The sequence below is a fragment of the Ursus americanus genome, chromosome 11 (assembly GCF_024610735.1).
Source record: "Ursus americanus isolate L20-20 chromosome 11, mUrsAme1.1.p, whole genome shotgun sequence".
Classification (NCBI taxonomy): Eukaryota; Metazoa; Chordata; class Mammalia; order Carnivora; family Ursidae; genus Ursus; species Ursus americanus.
Genome location: NC_142137.1, coordinates 69,218,115 through 69,236,352, shown reverse-complemented (window position 1 = coordinate 69,236,352; position 18,238 = coordinate 69,218,115). Strand labels below are relative to the sequence as shown.

Genomic DNA, 18,238 nt, shown 5'->3' with positions numbered 1-18,238 from the left:
AGCCAACCCAGTCCATGCAAGTCTGCACCCTTAGCATTTCTCAGTTGCTGCTGATTCGAGAAAGGAGGGTGTCAGGTTTGCTGTAGCAATAAAGGGGAAGTTCTGTGGCTTGTTTGGAATAAGCATCTCACTGCCTACACACAGAGCCTTCTGACGAAGAAATGTCACCATGACTCATGTCATTTGCAGGGAGTGATACGCACCATGATACCTTTTCCTACAGAAAGGCCTTTCTGAATGTGGAGTCATAGAAATGTATTATTACAGGTCATGTGAACAGGGGGACATCCTGATACATTTTGTTATCTTAATTTGGGATCTCAACTAACTGGAAGTGGCTGATGCTGCTGGGGTCACGGAGACAGGAAACCATACTCAAGCTTAGTTTGTCGGACTGTCCCGTTCTCATCTCACTTAATCCAGTTTCCCCTTCAAGCCTGGAAGGGTCACCAGGGCCGGCGAATTTGGCCAGACTTCCTGGAGGGGGCAAACCCCTCCCTTGTCTATGACGGGTCTAAGCCCTGTCATAGCACTGATGCCATAGTGTAATTGTCTGATGGGGTCTCCATTCCCTTTTTGGCTCCCTTGAATCATGAACGTACTCAGGGCCAAGTGCTGGAGATAGCAGCACTCAGGACACATGGGTGGGCATTACCATGTCCCCACCCTCAAGGAACTTGGATCTGGAGGGGATGATGGATAAGGACACACCCAGCACAGGTGGTGGGAATGAGGCTAGGGTTAGGGACGGGCTGGTGAGCATGCCAGGAGAGCAGCGAACCCAGGCTTGGGGTCAGGGAAGTCTGCCCAAAGCGAGTTCCTCAATGAGAATCAAAGTACCAGTATAGTGGGTTAGCGGGCAAAGGAGGACCACCAGGGACACTCTCGAGGCGAGGCTGTGCTCGGCAAAGACCCAGCCTCCCAGAGGCCCGCTGGCCCCTTGCTCCCTGCCCCCGCCCAGACCCTGCACTGCCCGGAGGCAAGGCCTCTCAGCAAACGCTCATGGAACGGACGAGTGAGTCCATGCAAACCAATAACCCAGCCCGTGAGCAGTCTGCCGTTCTTCCACAGGATCGCAGCGAAGGCTCCTTTATGAGCTATTAGCCTTTTGAAAATTTGATTCTAGACACAGAACTAGAATTTCAAATAATAAGGTGTTAGATCATTATAATTATCCCTAAAAATACTCACTAAATGCCCATTATGCCTGGCATAATCCAAAGTGCTGGGCAATTTTTTAAAAATACAGAATAATATTATGTTCCAACATGAGTAAGAACGGCAGAAGAAACGGGGTGCCTTTCCACCGTAAAGATGATCGATCCGCTCTCCCAGGGCCCCGTGGCTCTAACACTCTCTGGCACCAAACCGTGGGGGGCGAGGGGGGGCACCGCAAAGCGGACCATTTACACTTCTCTGTTCAACATTATTTGGCTTAATGAGCGTCTCTTGTGCTTTGGGACAAAAAGGTACCAGTAAAGAGGCAGCAACGTAGATGACATTTCATTCCTGGCCCCAGCAGTCCGCCATTCGCTTAGCAGCTCTGAGACTGGAGTCCAGGTACTTGCTCTTCAGCGGGACTTAATTAGCTTCTTTCCACTTCCTCCACAAAGCAATAAAATCAGGAGGGAAAAAAAACCTTAGATGGGAGAGAGGCCTGTAAGTCTGGATTTTATTTTACCTGTTAGTCAGACACTGCAAGGTGTGTGTTGCTGGGAGATAACATTTCTCGGGTCGCCGAAGGCACTGGGCTGGGGCCGCTGCTCACCGCCCCCCCAGTCCGGCGTTATCTGCTGCCAACACTCGTCCCAAGGCGTCTTCGCACCGATTCAGAAGGTGGGGCCTCGGTGGGGCCCGGCTCTCTAGGGCTGTGGGCTTTCACCCTCGTGTGCTGCTCAGGGGACCGATGCCTATCGGGGGAGGGTAACGCAGGAACTGCTCCCGCCACAAGCAGGCGCCCAAGCTGTGAACTTTCTGGAAGCGTTGAGAACACAAACAGACGCGTTCAGTGGCTTAGCTCCACGGAGACGGGTGTGCGAATGAACAGCCAGCCCCTTCTCGGTCTCTTCTCCGCAGCTTCGAGCTGGAATCGCCGTGAGTGATCATGTAGGCCAGCGGTCCCAGGGCGAGAACAGCTGAGGTCCAGAAGAGCTTTAAATAGGGGGTGGCCGGCCTCCCAATGCCGCGGACCCGCAGACATGGTGGTGGTGCACGTGGAGAGGGCCGGAGACGGTCTGGAGGTCTGTTTCAGCTTCTGTTGTTAGTGTGCTTCACTTCAAGGATGAAATTCAGGTCCTGGTTCTAACTTTCAAGATGAAAGCTTTTTGGTTGTTGTTATTCAGGTTAATTGACATACAGCAATATGTTAGTTTCAGGAGTACAACATAATTCCCTATTTATGCAAAAAAAAATTTTTTTCCTACGATTTGTAAGATCTACTATCATATTATTACCTCTAGACCCCGTGCTGTTCATTACACGCCCGTGGCTCCTTGATTTTATACCCAGAAGCTTGTGCCTGAAATTATTCTGTGGTGCTGTGGTGTCAGCGGCCCTTCACTCACTGGGATCCGTCTACACTTGGCAAATGGAAGTCTTCTTGCTCACATCGTGAGGGTCTAAGGCTTCTCGGCACAGGGCTCCGGACTAATCCTTCTTCACACGTAAAAGCCAATGTCCTTCACCGGAGCCCCGTGGTTGGCCGACTTACAAGACGTCAGGAATACGGGCTCAAACCGACGGGACTAGAACTGCAGATTTCTGTGACTTTGTATGTATTCAGTTCATCCTGGGGTTATCACTTACACGGAGGACAGTGTCGCGGACATCACAAACGGTTTTTTGTGCCCAAGTCGGATCCACAGTCCATGTCATGATTAATGGCCGGGACGCTATCTGCCCTGGGTACGCGATCTGACAAAGAGAACAAGCAGGTAAATGAGGCGCCCCTGACACCAGGGAAGTTAGCGATAACTCGGCCCCTACTGATTTTCGGGCTTTCTTTCAACAAATAACTTACAGCGTGTGACTGGGAAATTCTCACTGCAGACAGTTACACCTCATTTTCTCTAATTACACTGATTTTCTGTGTCCTCCGGGTCTTTGTTCCATCACAGTGCAAAGCCAGTCTTCCAAGGCTAAAAATAAAGAGCATCCCTTATTAGAAAAAATATATATATGAATTTCTTTCCATGAACTCTTCATTTTCTTATCTTCTCTGTGCCCCCACCTCACCCTGCCCTGCTTACTTACACCCTGTTGAAGGTGTTCTGCTACTTTCGTTCTGTTGTTCCTTAACCGGGCATCTACGCCGTCCGAGTAGCCCTCAGACTAGCGGGCTCTTCTCAGTCTTCCCTGTCTGGCATGGTAGCTGCCCACCGCGTGCAGCAGCTGAGCCCCTGGAAGGCAGCTGGTCCAAGCGGAGACGTGCCGTGATTGTACGATACCCACCAGATTCCGAAGAATTCATGACCAAAAAAAAAGTAAAATAACAACACTTGTTGGGGCGCCTGGGTGGCTCAGTTGGTTAAGCATCTGCCTTCGGCTCAGGTCACGATCCCAGGGTCCTGGGATGGAGCCCCACATCATGCTCCCTGCTCAGCGGGGAGCCTGCTTCTCCCCATGCCCCTCTCTGTCTCTCTCAAATAATTTTTTTTAAAATGACACTTGTACTGATTCCATGTTGAAAATACTATTTGGGATATATTGGGTTAAATATTTATGTCACCTGTTTCCTTTTTATTTTTTTATGTGGCCCATTTTAAAATGACTCCTCTTTCTAATGGACAGTGCTGTTTCAGACTGTGTCCTTTTGCCAATGGTTTCAGAATCAAAGAGACAAAAATGCTGCAGAATTACTCTAGGAGAGTCCATTCCCGCTGGGTTTTATCGGTAATGCATTCCCAGTATCAAAAATTGATTTTCTAAATGAGTGTTTTTTCCCACCACCCCATGGCTGACTCTCTAAAGCTAGAGGCTTTCCAGCTCCTCATCGCCCCCAGTCTGGCTCTGTCTGACTGCTGCTTGTGCCTGCACACTGCAGCCCCTCCTCCTGCCTGGGCCACCCGGCCAGAATCCTGCAGCTTCCCACAGAGCCGCCCCTCCTGCCCTCACCCTCACTCTCATCCCAATCCCCACCCCATGCCTGGCACCACTTCCTGTACCTCTCAGCAACTCCCACTTAGTGGTTCGGGGTAGGAAGAGCCATCCTTCCTTCCCCCTGCACGCCCAATGCTTGCACTGCCCAAACACTTGGAATTAGCACTATTTGGGGGCCTATCATTTGGACCAAACTCAACTGGATCTCAGTATACCCTCTACTTTCTCCTGGAGACCTAGCATGACTGCCCAGGGTTGTTGGTGCTCACACCCTGTGCTCCCCCAGAACCTTGGCCACCACCAGGATGAGGACGCAGTGAATACAAACTCAAGGAGGTCAAGAACAATGACCAACATGTGTACCACATGCACTGCCTAGCACAGCACGCGCACATGCTCGATAAATACCTCTCGGGTGGCTGGAGGGCTGGGCAGAGGAAGCGAGGATAAGAGGGAGGGTGAACAGTGGCTCACAGGAGCCTGGGGGTTCCATGTTCTACACCCCTGTGTACGCAGGGCTGCCTGGCACACGGTGTGTGTGCTCAGCGAAATTTCATGGAGTGAACGAGCTAGGGCCGTGCTTCTTTTTTTTTTTTTTAGTGTTTTTTTATTATATTATGTTAGTCACCATACAGTACATCCCTTCTGCACAGCCAAGGAAACAGTCAAAAAAAACTAAGAGGCAGCCCACGGAATGGGAGAAGATATTTGCAAATGATACTACAGATAAAAGACTGGTATCCAAGATCTACAAAGAACTTCTCAAACTCAATATGCGAGAAACAAATAAACAAAGCGTAAAATGGGCAGAAGATATGAACAGACACTTTTCCAGTGATGACATACAAATGGCTACAGACACATGAAAAAATGTTCAATATCACTAGCCATCAGGGAAATTCAAATCAAAACCACACTAAGATACCACCTTACGCCAGTTAGAATGGCAAAAATTGACAAGGCAAGAAACAACAATTGCTGGACAGAATGTGGAGAAAGGGGGATCCCTCCTACATTGTTGGTGGGAATGCAAGTTGGTACAGCCACTCTGGAAAACAGTGTGGAGGTCCCTTAAAAAGTTAAAAATTGAACTATCCTATGACCCAGCCATTGCACTACTGGGTATTTACCCCAAAGATACAGACGTAGTGAAGAGAAGGGCCATATGCACCCCAATGTTCATAGCAGCATTGTCCACAATAGCTAAATCATGGAAGGAGCCGAGATGCCCTTCAACAGATGACTAGATTAAGAAGTTGTGGTCCAGGGGCGCCTGGGTGGCACAGCGGTTAAGCGTCTGCCTTCGGCTCAGGGCGTGATCCCGGCGTTGCAGGATCGAGCCCCACATCAGGCTCCTCTGCTATGAGCCTGCTTCTTCCTCTCCCACTCCCCCTGCTTGTGTTCCCTCTCTCACTGGCTGTCTCTATCTCTGCCAAATAAATAAATAAAATCTTAAAAAAAAAAAAAAAAGAAGTTGTGGTCCATATATACTAGGGCCGTGCTTCTAGCGTTCTGTGTGCACACAAGTCACCAGGGCTTGTGCCAAAATGCGGATTCTGAGTCAGCCCTCCTGGGAGGGACTGAGACGCTGCTCTTTGAACCCGCCGCAGGCGCCGCTGCTGCTGTTCCAGCAGGGAACCAGGGGTGGCGCTGTTGCATCAGCTGGGTCCTCCGCATGGGGGGGCCTCTCAACTCCTGTCATCAGATGACAATGACTATTCCAGGTCTGCGCAATCCCCCTCTGCCCCTTGATTCCAGAAGGTTCATAGCTACTTTTGCACAGAGGGGTCTCTTTCAGACAACCTTCCCATCGGCATGTTGCTATCCCGGGATTTCGCCTTCCTGCAAGCCTGGAAAGCCAGCCCTCTTCCTTTCAACCACAATCCTCTGTCTGCAGCGTTTCGGTCTCCCTGGCCTTGACTTTCTCCAGGGCTTTCCTCCCACCACTACCCCCCGCCCCTTAATAGCAGCTCATTCTTTCTTTCCATGGTCTTTTTCTGTTTTCAAATCCAAATCAGATCCCTCCGCCGTGAAGCCTTCTGCCCGCCACCATCCCTGTGAACTTAGCTTCTGAAGTTGCCTGAAAATAACATCCTTGCACCAAAAGCGTGGGCTCAAAGGTCACGAAAGAACTCCCCGTCCTCGAATGCGTCCGTCTCCTCCCTCCAGTCCCCTGGGCCGTCCTCCTCATTCTCACAGCCGGGTTCTCCTAACACTGCGTCCCCCTTGTGTTTCTCAGAAGCGTAGACTTTTCTAGCTCCTTCTGCTAGTCAATTCTGCATGCGTCTGTCCATTCCTGCACACGTGACAGCGGCTCTGTTAGACCCCAGCAGCAGAAACAGGGCTAAGGTGTTCCTGCCCTCCTGGAGCGCACAGCCTAGCGGGAAAAATGTGCAGAGAAGTGAGTAATAATGACACACTGCCCTAGGCTCCCGGTGACCAGGACACTCACGAGCGCTGTGGGGGCGGGGAGAGGCCCTCTGCTCAAAACCATCCGCCCGGGCTCAGTCTAGAGAACCTGAGGTCTGTACTGGGCATGTGAGGATGACGGGGTGAAGATGGGGTGTGGTCTAAGTAGAGACAGCAGGGAAAGAGGAGAGGTGGCTCTGGAAAGGCATGGCCACGTGGGCACCAGGGCCTGTTCTAGAAGCAGCATGGGGGCTCCCGCCTTCTTGGTCCTGACTCTTGAGATTTCTGCCCTTTGATCGCAGTACTTTCTTTCTCCAACAGTTAGGAGGGAGACAGGGGCAGGGGGTGGGGGGAGACTTTGAGATGCTGTCAGCAGACAGGTGGGACATTAGGCCTGACGCTGATACCACTGCAGGAGGAGGGAGTGGAGCTCGAAGGGCAGGAAAGCAAATGCCTTTCCACCGACTCCAGCCCACCACAGCCCACTGAAGTCTCCGAGTTTCTGCAGACTTGCTCCCTGCAGACAATTCGGCACAGGATTGTAGATTGTATGGTACTCTTCTCCCGCTCTCTTATTTTCCGTGAGCATTGCCTCCCCGGCGCAACTCTAAGTGTCCTAAGCTGGGTACCTGGCATGCGCAGAGCAGACATTGGTCAACTCCTGTGTTCTAGACACTGGATCCTGGGGAGATGAGATGAACAGGACACACATCCTCTCCATGTATGCCATGTGCCAAGCGACAACAGTTCCTCATAGAGGGGCAAACATTTCACAGAGGTAGGTGTAAGAAGAAAACAGTGCTTAAGAGAAACATACCTGGACTTTTTGGCTGAGGCTGCAAGGAGAGGGGCAGGAACAGGTAAGCTGCCCAGGCACGTCTGAAGCTGCTCAATGTCCAATGAAGGCTTGATTGCTTGATTACTCGTTTAAGCTGCAAAATCTCCAAAGACAAAAGTCTCTAAAATGTGCTGGCAAGGGTGCCACCAACTTGGTTGGCTCCTTTCCAAAACTGACCCTACCCGGGCTTTCCTGGGGTCGGGCCCAGGTGTTCAAGCGAAGCATTCAGTCTCCCTGCTACACTAAGAGTGCAGAAGGATGCCCACAGGCGCAGGGGACAAATTGGGCTCAAGCTGCCATATGGCTTGGATTTCACGTTTTGACTGGCATGGTGTAATCATTTTTACAAAGTCTAGTGCCTTGCTACAGATTGTAAATGATAAGGTCACAAGGATTAGAGACCAGTTAAAAATGTTAGAAGACATATGCTGTGCATTTTACTAATGAATGGCCATATTTAAACATGTTCACTAATTAATGGCAATATTTGAATGGGTCCACTAATGAATGGCAATATTTGAAAGTGGTATTGAATTTGATACTCTGTGACCAGCGCTCCATTTCTGGAAGGAGCCAAATGCTCCATAAGGTCTGGGAAATGCTGGTTTTACAGCAAAATTGAGCCGGCCTTGCAAGATGCTAAAGGGAATTTTCAGGCAGATACAGACATTTGCCCGCCAAGAAGTTTGTTTAGATGACCGTGGATGGTGTGACCATTGTAAATACAAGAGCCCCAGCTTGTGGCCAAATCTTACTTTAAACTTTGGAAACAGGAAGCCAGGAAATGAAGGCCAGAGTGGGAAGATGCCGTGGACCGGACAGAGGAACTGCTCTTAAAATGGTTTCTGCAAAGAGAGGAAGCAGAGGGATTGGGGAGGGCGTCGCTGTAAGTGATGCCTGACCAGCCACGCAGAGGGCCCATTCTGCTCAACGCGAAGGCCCAGGACACAGCCCTAGCTACGGAGCCCGATGGTCCCTTGTCTCCTGTTTCCTTCTCTCTGGCCTGCACCTGCAGTTTGTTGGCTGTCAGTATCTAAAGCCACCAAGCTAAAATTCCCTTTAAGGGCCAAATTCAGGCAGAGCGAACAAGGAGAAGACGGGCTCTGTGCACCTCGTCTCAGAGCCTGGGCATGAGGAGCAGGAAAACGGCAGGTGGGGACTGATCACACGCCACTCCTGACCCTCGTTCAGCCAGAAGGACAAGACTCCAAAGTGACTCAGAATTAGTTGGCCAGCAGCCTGTCTCTATGGTGGCACAATGTGGATAAAGAGGGTCCTAGCAAAAATGCTGTGTTTATTTGAGATTCTTTCCATGCCATTGTTTGACGAAGGTCGTCAGTAGAAACACAGCGAGCTGGGGAGGGGAGAGCAGGCCTTCACATGCCTCGCTGCCAGGCATGGACCGCCTTCCACATCCCTACAGGGGGCAGGTGTGCAAATGCAATCAAAATGTATACTCCGTGTACCCTTTGACCCTGCTATTTCACTTCTAGAAATTTATCCTACAGATTTCCTTTCCCATGTGCAAACTGACCTGTGGAGAAGGACATTCCCTGCAGCTTTGTTTATAATGGCAAAATATTGGAAAAGACCTCCATGGCCATCCTCGGGGGGCCTGGTTAGATGCAGTAAAGCACATCTGTCAGCTAGAATACCGCGCAGCTGCTTAGGGTGGATGGGCTGTTCGGCAGGCAGGCTGTAAAGGTAGTCAATGAAGGAGCAAGAAGCAAAGCACAAGGCAGACCGCAATATCTTAGATGTCGTTTTTGTCTTAAAATAAAATGCATAAAAAATTTCTGGAAAGATACAAACTGGTGACAGTGATTATCTCCCAGAAGCAATGTAGGGGACCAAGGAGGAAGGGAGACTTCCGGTTCACCATATACATTTTGCACCTTTCGAGTTTGAGCTGTGTGCAGGTATTAGCCACTGAAAAAATACACAAACTACTTTTTTAAAACTCATGACCGTGTGAGTTATCTCTCAACAAAGCTGTTAAAGAAAAGGAAAAATAAATGGCCAATAAGCATTTTTAGGTTTAAAAAAAAACTATAAACATTTTGAAGCAGGAAATAAGTTTAAATTCTTTGTCTACGGTTGTACGTCGGACAGGTCACTGTCCAGCACCACCCTTACCCTCTGGAGCCCCTCTTGACTTGAGGTTTGGAGGTCAGCCCTGTTGAAGGTCAGCTAGCGGACAGGGTTGGTCTCTTCGTTGGACAAGCTCATCGTCTCTAGTGGGTCCCTGGTTCTGAGACAGATGGTAAAAGAAAATTCCCACTAGATGGTGCTCACAGCGGGTGTGTAAATTAAGGCACTGCGCGGCGGCAGCTTGAATGGCTACATACAGTACGTGATGAGACCGCGATGACGTAAGAAAAGGGAATCTTCAGAGTTCTGTTAAGAGCTCCCCGTGAATGAAAATGAAACGAAGGAAAGTAAGGGCCTTTCATGGTAGCAACCCTAAAACAAAAATAATTTGGGGGATGGGAGAGGTCAATGTCACAGTACTTTGTGGGACTCTAGATGGCACTTGCCAACCATCCTTAATGATTCATATAGAACGTGAAAAATACAGGGACTCTGGGCGGCTCAGTCAGTGAAATGTCTGCCTTAGGCTCAGGTCATGATCCCAGGGTCCTGGGATCGAGGCCCGCATCGGGCTCCCTGCTCAGAGGGGAGCCTGCTTCTCCCTCTCCCTCTCCTCACCTAAGCCCCCTACCCCCCCGCCCCCACTTAGGCTCTCTTTCTCTCACTCACTATCTCTCTCAAATAAATAAATAAAAATCTTTAAAAAAAATAAGGAAAATACAAAGGAATTCAGCTACTGAGCTATATTCAGCTGCCTTAATGTTATTTCTTTTTAGCCATTTGGAAGTTGCACGTAAAAGATTGTGTTAGTCTGTTTACATTTAGAGCACGGCATAGTTTAAGATTGCTTCCCACCAGGAGAGTCTGTGGTTTCAAGCAGCTGTGTACTTGAAAGGAAGTAACCTGACTTTCTTCTTTTCAAGATTGTGTTTTCGTGCGTTATAATCTAACACCGCTTCCGTTGTGTTGCACGGTCTTGTCAGAACAGTTTTGCATGTATCAGTGGCTGGTCACCCGTGGGGAGCCCGACTCTTCGGGTACTCTATTTTTAACACACTGAGGCCAGATCACATATAGCACTGCTGCCATCTTCTGGAAAGTCATACACCTGAACGGAACGATTTCATCTGCTCCAAAGAAGCACAGATGTGTGCCTCGGGCTTTGATGTTTCCCTTGACTATAGTAAGGGGTCCTGAGCCAGGATTTGATTCTTAGAACTTCAGAGCTATGGAAAGGAATAAATGGCACATAATAAAATGCCTTTCTAATAGATGCTGTCATGGCAGAAAACAGGCAGGAAGAAACGTGGGCTTTTATGTACAGATCATTCCATTTTAAGGATCAAACCCTTATTTTGAGGGTCTTTACTTGCAGGTACCAGCTGGCTCTCAACTGTATTGATTAGCAGACACTGAAAGTTCTGCATCAAAAGCTGTTCATTTGATTCCTTTTCATGTTTCCAAAGAGAAAATATACGTACATCTCCTTTTGAATGTCTCCGTGATGGGCATATGGGAAATCAAACTCAAACATCAATCCAATGACTTCTCTACGGGCAGTTCCTCGAGCTCCCCGGTAATACAGGAGGGTCTAGCGGACTGACAGGGAAGGTGCCTCTGCACGTATACAAGCAAAGTGAGGCCAGCATCCTTCTCCATACAGCAGTTAGGAGGGTTGACAAGCCTGGCATTTCCCAGGAGTTCCCAGTTTCATGCAGACTTTCACATAACGACAGTTATTACCAGAATAGTGGGAATCACTTTAATTAACAAGGGGCTTCACTGTCACCTTACTTTTCTATCGAGTTTTGTTGCCTACAAAGCATTGTAACTCTATGGGAAAACCATTTATTGTGTTTACTATGTGCCAGAGACTGTGTGAAATAGTCATTAGCTTATCATTCCTTCTTTACCAGAAAAAATAAAGAAAGAGATATTAGGATCACACCAGATAATGAATAGTACAGAAAGGCCTCGTCTCCAGGTCTGTCTGACTTCAGAGGGTTTACTTTTAAACATTGAAGTAGATCCGATTTTGAAAACTATAAATGCCTACTATGTGATTTCATGTATTAAAATGTGTGGTTCTTTTACGTATGGTCTGGGTCCAAGGTTTTATCCATCCTTAAGGTGAATAGTCAATACATATTAATTGCAAGGCAAAAAATATGACTTGGATGGTAAGAATCGTTTTACTATTTAAAAAAAGCTTGTCTTACTGTACGTCCCACTTAGTAAATAGTTGTTTTAAAGTTGCACGCCTCGTTTTAGGCACCTAGGATGAGCTCGTTCCTACCGTTAAGTGAATAGCTTGGCGCGAACCTCCCAGGCAGCGAATCCAAAGATAAAAATGAATTGGATTAACATATTCATTGTCAAATGAATGACCTGTGTGAATGTCAAGTGGTGACCTTGTTCCTGGTGTTGACTTCTTTTTTTTTTAATTTAATTTAATTTATATTCAGTTAATTAATATATAGTGTATTATTAGTTTCAGAGGTAGAGTTCAGTGATTCATCACTGGGGTTGACTTCTAAGAGCAATTGTCCTGTGCGTACTTGGGATTGAAAACACACGGAAAGAGATTCGAACTACCATTTTGCAAATAACATAGACGATTCAAGTACTTGTTTTTTTATACCGATCCATTTGCAAAAGAATTAAGTGACCTAGTATAATGTTTTCTGTAGCAGCTGAGCTGTCAGTGGCCAGAAGAGAGGCGGAACCGGTAGGAAGTAGATGTCGATATATAAATACGCGCAGCCGTCCCCATAGATCTACAGATACGTAGATAAATCTACCTGTATGTCAGGGTGTCCGTATCTCTACCTGCAGAGAGAGAACTGACTTCCATGGCTGGAAGGCTGAACAGGCAGGCCCTAACTCCGCCGGCAGGTCTCTAGGAAGGGGGCAGGCTAGCACAGCTGGAAACTGTTGTCCCCAGACAGACCCTCTACTTCTTGGGAAAACCTCAGTTCTGCTCTTAAAACCTTTCAGCAGATTGAATCAGGCTCACCCAGATTATCTAGGATCATCTCTCTTCCTTAAAGCAAACTGAGTATAGATGTTATAGGCCCACAAAATAACCTTCACAGAAACACCCAGATTAGCGTTTGAGCAAATAACTGGAGACTGTGGTCTAGCCAAGTTGACATGGAAAGCTAACATTGTAGGAGCCAAGGTGATATAATCTATATATATTGCTTTCTAGTCAAATCTAAAAAGGGATAGAGTTTAGAGAGCCAACATTATAAGTATGTATTATGCTTATAATTTTTAAAAATCCTTTTTAAAAGATTTTATGTATTTATTTGAGAGAGGTAGAGCACAAGCTGGGGTGGGGGCAGAGGGAGAAGCAGACTCCCCACTGAGAGGGGGGCCCGACGCGGGGCTTGATCCCAGGACCCTGGGATCATAACCTGAAACGAAGGCAGATGCTTAACTGACTGAGCCACCCAGGTGCCCCTAAAAGTCTTTAAAAAAAAACATTTTTAAGCTACAGAAATTGATGCCATTTATCAGATCTATCTCAAGAGAAAACAATCCGCGAAAAGTATACTACATAAATGTTTGATAGTCCCTCCCATCAATTAGTATTTACTCGTAAGGTATCTCTAGCAGATGTGAGACCACAGTTAGTTCATAGCAAGTCCCGGGTAAATTGCAGCCTTCTGCATTATCGGTTAGAACAAGATCCATGTGCCCCAAAGGAGAGACAGGCAGAGTCAGCACACTGAATGTGAAAATGTGGGAGCCAGATCTGTCTTCTCCTCAAGCTCTTTCTCTAGAAATATCTGTGCTACTGGCAGTGTTTGAAAACTGGCCCAAAACGTTACCTCAAGGAGTTTTGTGTATGCCTAAGCCAGAGTTCCCCAACCTTCCTCCATCCGCCGTGCCCTTAACAACTCAGTAAGTGTTTCGTGGTTCCTAGGCCAAAAGAGATGTAGATTTGTTTATCAAATAGTTAGGTCCAAACAGTGTTGTTTATTAAATACTTAGGTCCAAGTAACATAGTAAGAATTAATGTCTTAGCAACACAATAGTCATTTGAAAAGATACTTCACATAAATTGAAAGAAAAAATAGTTTATTTTGTTCTTTTTTTTTTTTTTTTTAAAGATTTCATTCATTTGACAGAGAGAGAGACAGCCAGTGAGAGAGGGAACACAAGCAGGGGGAGTGGGAGAGGAAGAAGCAGGCTCACAGCGGAAGAGCCTGACGTGGGGCTCGATCCCACAACGCCAGGATCACGCCCTGAGCCGAAGGCAGACGCCCAACCTCTGTGCCACCCAGGCGCCCCAAGTTCTTAAATAACTACATCTCCTGTTGCAGACAGATGTTTTCCTATCACAGCAACCAAAACCCAGCTCTGCAGACATACGTCATCAGCAGAAGGGGAGCGCAGTCCACAGTAACACCATGAACTGCCTTCAGTTATAATTCACAGAGTGTCCAACACATAGTATCACTGTGCCTTCCTCAAAAATTTAAATATCCCACTGCTCCCCTGTGAGCTTGTTGTAGTCCCCAGGGTGCCTTGGCGCACAGTGTGGTTCACTGATGGGCCTAAACATTTGTACAAGCACCTGCTTGAATTCTGAAGAACGTAATTAAAAACGTGAACACTTTGGGGGAGCCTGGGTGTCTCAGTCAGTGAAGTGTCTGACTCTTGATTTCGGCTCAGGTCATGATCTCTGGGTCGTGAGATCAAGCCCCGTGTGGGACTCATCACGCAGTGGGCACGGAGCCTGCTTAAGTTTGTCTCTCTCTCTCTCTCCCTCTCCTTCTTTCCCTCCCCCACCCTAAAAAAAAAAAAAAGAACAAAACAAAGCAAAGCAAAAAAAAAAAGAAGAAAAACCCTGAAGATGTTTAAGATCAGATCTTCTAGATATTTCCCCATTTTATATGAAAAAGATTCAAGTTATTTAGCTAGGAAGCCCATGGCACGATATCGCTGTATTTAAGCTATCCTCTCTGAATTGAAGCAAATGAACAAGTACACTAATGTGGAATCATCACCAGCGGATTCTCGCAGTTTCGGCTTGCCTTTTGCCCGCTGAAATGCGGCGGCCTTCATCTTCATGCGCGCTTCCTTGTCTGTTATTTTTTAGTCCATTCTTTGTAGTCCCAGTGTGAAAGGGATTTAATGTCTTTGTGTCAGGAAAGGCCTATTTATTCTGACAAACTGATCGACCTCCAGGGTGTTCCTCTACCATGAAACTGATTTTATATCTCATCCACTAGCTAATAAGATGTGAAGCGTTTTCCCTGTCACGCCGAGAGATCAGACTTGCTTCCGCGGAAGGCACTGGGGTGGAATCACGCAGTGAGCTCCTCTCGATGATTGAACCGTCCAGGCTGCGTTTCTCCAACATCGTGCGTGAGAGCAGAGCGGTGGCTCTAGGGCAAACCCAAAGATGAGCAGACACATTAATAAAAAAAAAATTGTTGTTCATCTTAAGAGGAAGGGCTAAGATCCACTTCTTTCGCTGTTCACTGGATTAGCTTTCAGCTCAGGGAAAATAAAAAAATGCCAGAAATTAAAAGCCGGTGGTGTTGGCGGATTGTATAAAGACAATCTGACACACACCCGTCTCCCACCAACACGAATCTTTGAATAAAGTTCACATCCCACAAAATGGGGGCCAATCCCTTTGCTGTGAGAAGACATAGGAAAATCATGGCTAGAAGGTAGACTGCATCCTATCTATAGAGACCTTCTCCTTATCAAATTCTTGCCTTTCTTGCTTAGTACGCTTGGAGATTAAGACAGTTTTCAGACAAGCTGTTGAAACAAGAAATCGGACACGGGGAGGGAGGGAGACCTGTTTCTGTGGTGAAGACAGCATGAAGGAAAACCGCCTCAGACGGGCTGTTCTTTTGGAGGCAAGGAAGGGTGGTGGTGTATTGGGGGTGAAGCTGGACTTTTCTGTACCCTGTTTGTCTGGGGTTTTGTTTACCACTTCGAACCAGTCTTACCTGAGGCAAAACTGCACTAACTTCCTGGCTCGTGCTATAGAACATTCATCTGAGAACTTGTAGCCTCTGCAACTTTTTGTGTCTTCCAGATTCTCGCTGCCATTACTCTGTCCGTTATCGGTGGCTTAGTGATTTAAAACAATAATCGTGTTCCTGTTTTGCTTTATTTTCTTTTTTTCCGACTAGGCCGTACTTGGGGCAGGGTCCTGTAGGAGACAATTTGTCTCTGCTCCACGTGGGGTCAGGTGGGGCAACTCATCCGGGGGCTGGAACACCCTCCTGGAGATGTGGCTCAGACGCTCGGCGGGCGAGCTGGTGCCGACTGCCTGCTCGTAGCTCCGCCAGGACTGCTGGCCTGGGGCTTGGGTTCCTCTGCACACGAGCCTCTCAGGAGCCGCTGGCAGGAGCAGAAGCTGCCTGTTTCCTCGCGCCTGGGCCCAGAAAGCAGCGTACCGTCACTGCCATCATGGGCTATCGGCCAAGTATGAAACATCCATATTTAAGTGAAGAGACCTAGAACCCACCTCTCCATGGGAAGAGAACCAACTCATTCTGGGCCGATGCTGGAAAACCACCCCTGCTGCCTGCACTGCGTACTCCTTGCTCATGCTCTCCTCGCTGCCAGAGCGTCTTCTCTGAATACGGTTTCTGTTGTGAGACATGTTTCTCCCCAGGGAGTTAGAGAATGTTCGTTGAAAGGAACCTGTTTTCTAGTGAAGCAACCACTTCCTTAGCTGTGAAATGGGATGAGGAGAAAACAGTCCCTGGCTGTTATCTGCTTGATGTTCAGAACGTGTCATGTGGACTAGCTCACCCACCTCGTACAGGATCCGACGTGATAGTTATTGTTACCCTGGTTTCTCCAAGGGCGCAGAGCTGAGGCACGGCTGCCAAGGTGGCTCCCCGAAGTGTGTCAGTTGGCAGGTGACAGGATGATGACTTGAATCCCGTGTGTCCAACTACAGGGCCCACACCCTTAGCCAAACCATCTAGAGCATGGCTGGTGGTGATGGAGTCATTCTGAAGGGGACTACAGATTCCCGACAGCGGGAGGACAGCTTCCTTCTCCAGCAGTCACTTCTGTAGCTTTCTTCCCTGAGGATAGAGGGTGGAGAGCAGTTAGTTGCTCCCCAGGTCTCTTCCATTCTGTGGTATGTGAATGATGAAAAGGGGTACCATCACCAGGTGAGCAGATCCACTCCAGGCCACGTGGTAGCTACCTGTGGCCACCACAACAAATACCACTGATTGGGGGGCTCACACAACAACAACTATTTTCTCACACTCCTGCAAGCTAAAAGCCCAGGAGCAATGTGTCAGCAGGGTTGGTTTCCTCTCTCCTTGACTTGCAGATGGCCGCCTTCTTGCTGTGTCCCGACACGGTCATCTCTCAGTCCATGTGTGTGTGTGTGTCCTGATCTCCTCTTATAAAGATTAGGGCCCACTGTCATGACTTCATCTTACCATGCTTACCTCTTCAAAGACCCTATTTCCAGATGCAATCACATCCTGAGGTACTGGGGATCAAGACTTCACCATATGAATTCGCAGGGGACACAGTTTATTTCTGCTTTCTGTCATAGGCTTTCAGTGCAAAACTAAGTCTATTAACATGAACATATAAATCCTCAGTGTATGTGCACAGACCTTGGATGTGAAATTCTTGAATAAAGTTGTCTTCCTCGTATTCTAACACCAGTAACACTCAACAACAGGTATTTATGTGCATCGTTGTCTCTTCTGCCAGACAGGAAACATCATAAAGGTAGGAAATATGACTCACGCACCTTTGAAACCTTGTTAGAGTGCTTGAACATTATGTAGTAAAGAGCAAACAATACCATCAAAATATAACTTTGTTTCTCTTTGCAAAAAGTAATTTGGCACAGACACGGTGACACAGTCAGAAGAATGACTGCAGTGAGCTTGGAAAAGGAAAAACATGTTATGTCCGAACACAGCCAACAAACCCATCCCTAACACGTGTGTGTTCTCCTGCAGCTCGTCTTCTGCCGGGACTGTAAGGAAGCGTACCATGAAGGTGAATGTGGCGCCCTCTTTGAAGCCTCAGGAGCGGCTACTCAGGTAGAGTGCCCTCTTCCTTCCACAAAATAGGGCTCGGGATGTGGGTGAGAGACAAGAGCTGGTTCCTGAAAGTCAAGAAGTTTCCAATCTAAAAAACAAAAAAATCAAAAATAAATAAAAACAAAACAAAAATAAACCCAAAACCAGACTAGCCTACACCCACGGGGAATGGGGGCTCTGGATATCCCACCCTCATGACCCTGCCAGAACCACCCACCTCCTCAGGGTAGGGCTGTAGATGTCCATTGGGATATGCCGATACTTTCCCCAGGGGTATGTGGAATAGGGAAAAGGAACATAGCATGATCAGAGGAGTCTTTAGACAAAAGAGAAAACAATTTAACAATTTCTGAATCAGATCAATCAATATTAACCCCACATTTATATTTTTTTCAAAAGTGCCGTGTTTAAAATCATTGGTGAAACTATCTCCATGAATGATGCACATAGAAGTCTTACACGATGCAAGGATATTATTGTTTCTAAGCAATATCATGAAGTATGCTAAATTGTGTTTCAGTCTTGATTAGGTAAAGAATGTGTTTACTGAGCCTTAATCTCCAGTATACTCTATCAGGCTCAGGGAAATGCAAATACATTTTCTTTTATTTATTAATTATGATCAACCAAACCTTAGAGAGAAGGAGTAAAAATTTCAGCACAGTTGATGAATTTTGCTCATTATTTTTCTACTGATAGAGATGTTAACAAGGTTTTAAACATCAAATCTACCCAGATA

The 18,238-nt window shown here is 47.3% G+C and overlaps 1 protein-coding gene across 3 annotated transcripts in view; it reads left to right on the top strand.

Moving 5' to 3' along the window:
• PRKN (parkin RBR E3 ubiquitin protein ligase) overlaps window positions 1–18,238 on the top strand; it is a 1,256,589-nt gene that overhangs the window by 1,199,734 nt on the left and 38,617 nt on the right. For all 3 annotated transcript variants that reach the window (XM_045805474.2, XM_045805473.2, XM_087865639.1), the window contains exon 10: window positions 17,416–17,499. In XM_045805474.2, the coding sequence (XP_045661430.2) occupies window positions 17,416–17,499 (84 nt within the window). The remainder of the gene's footprint in view (window positions 1–17,415; window positions 17,500–18,238) is intronic.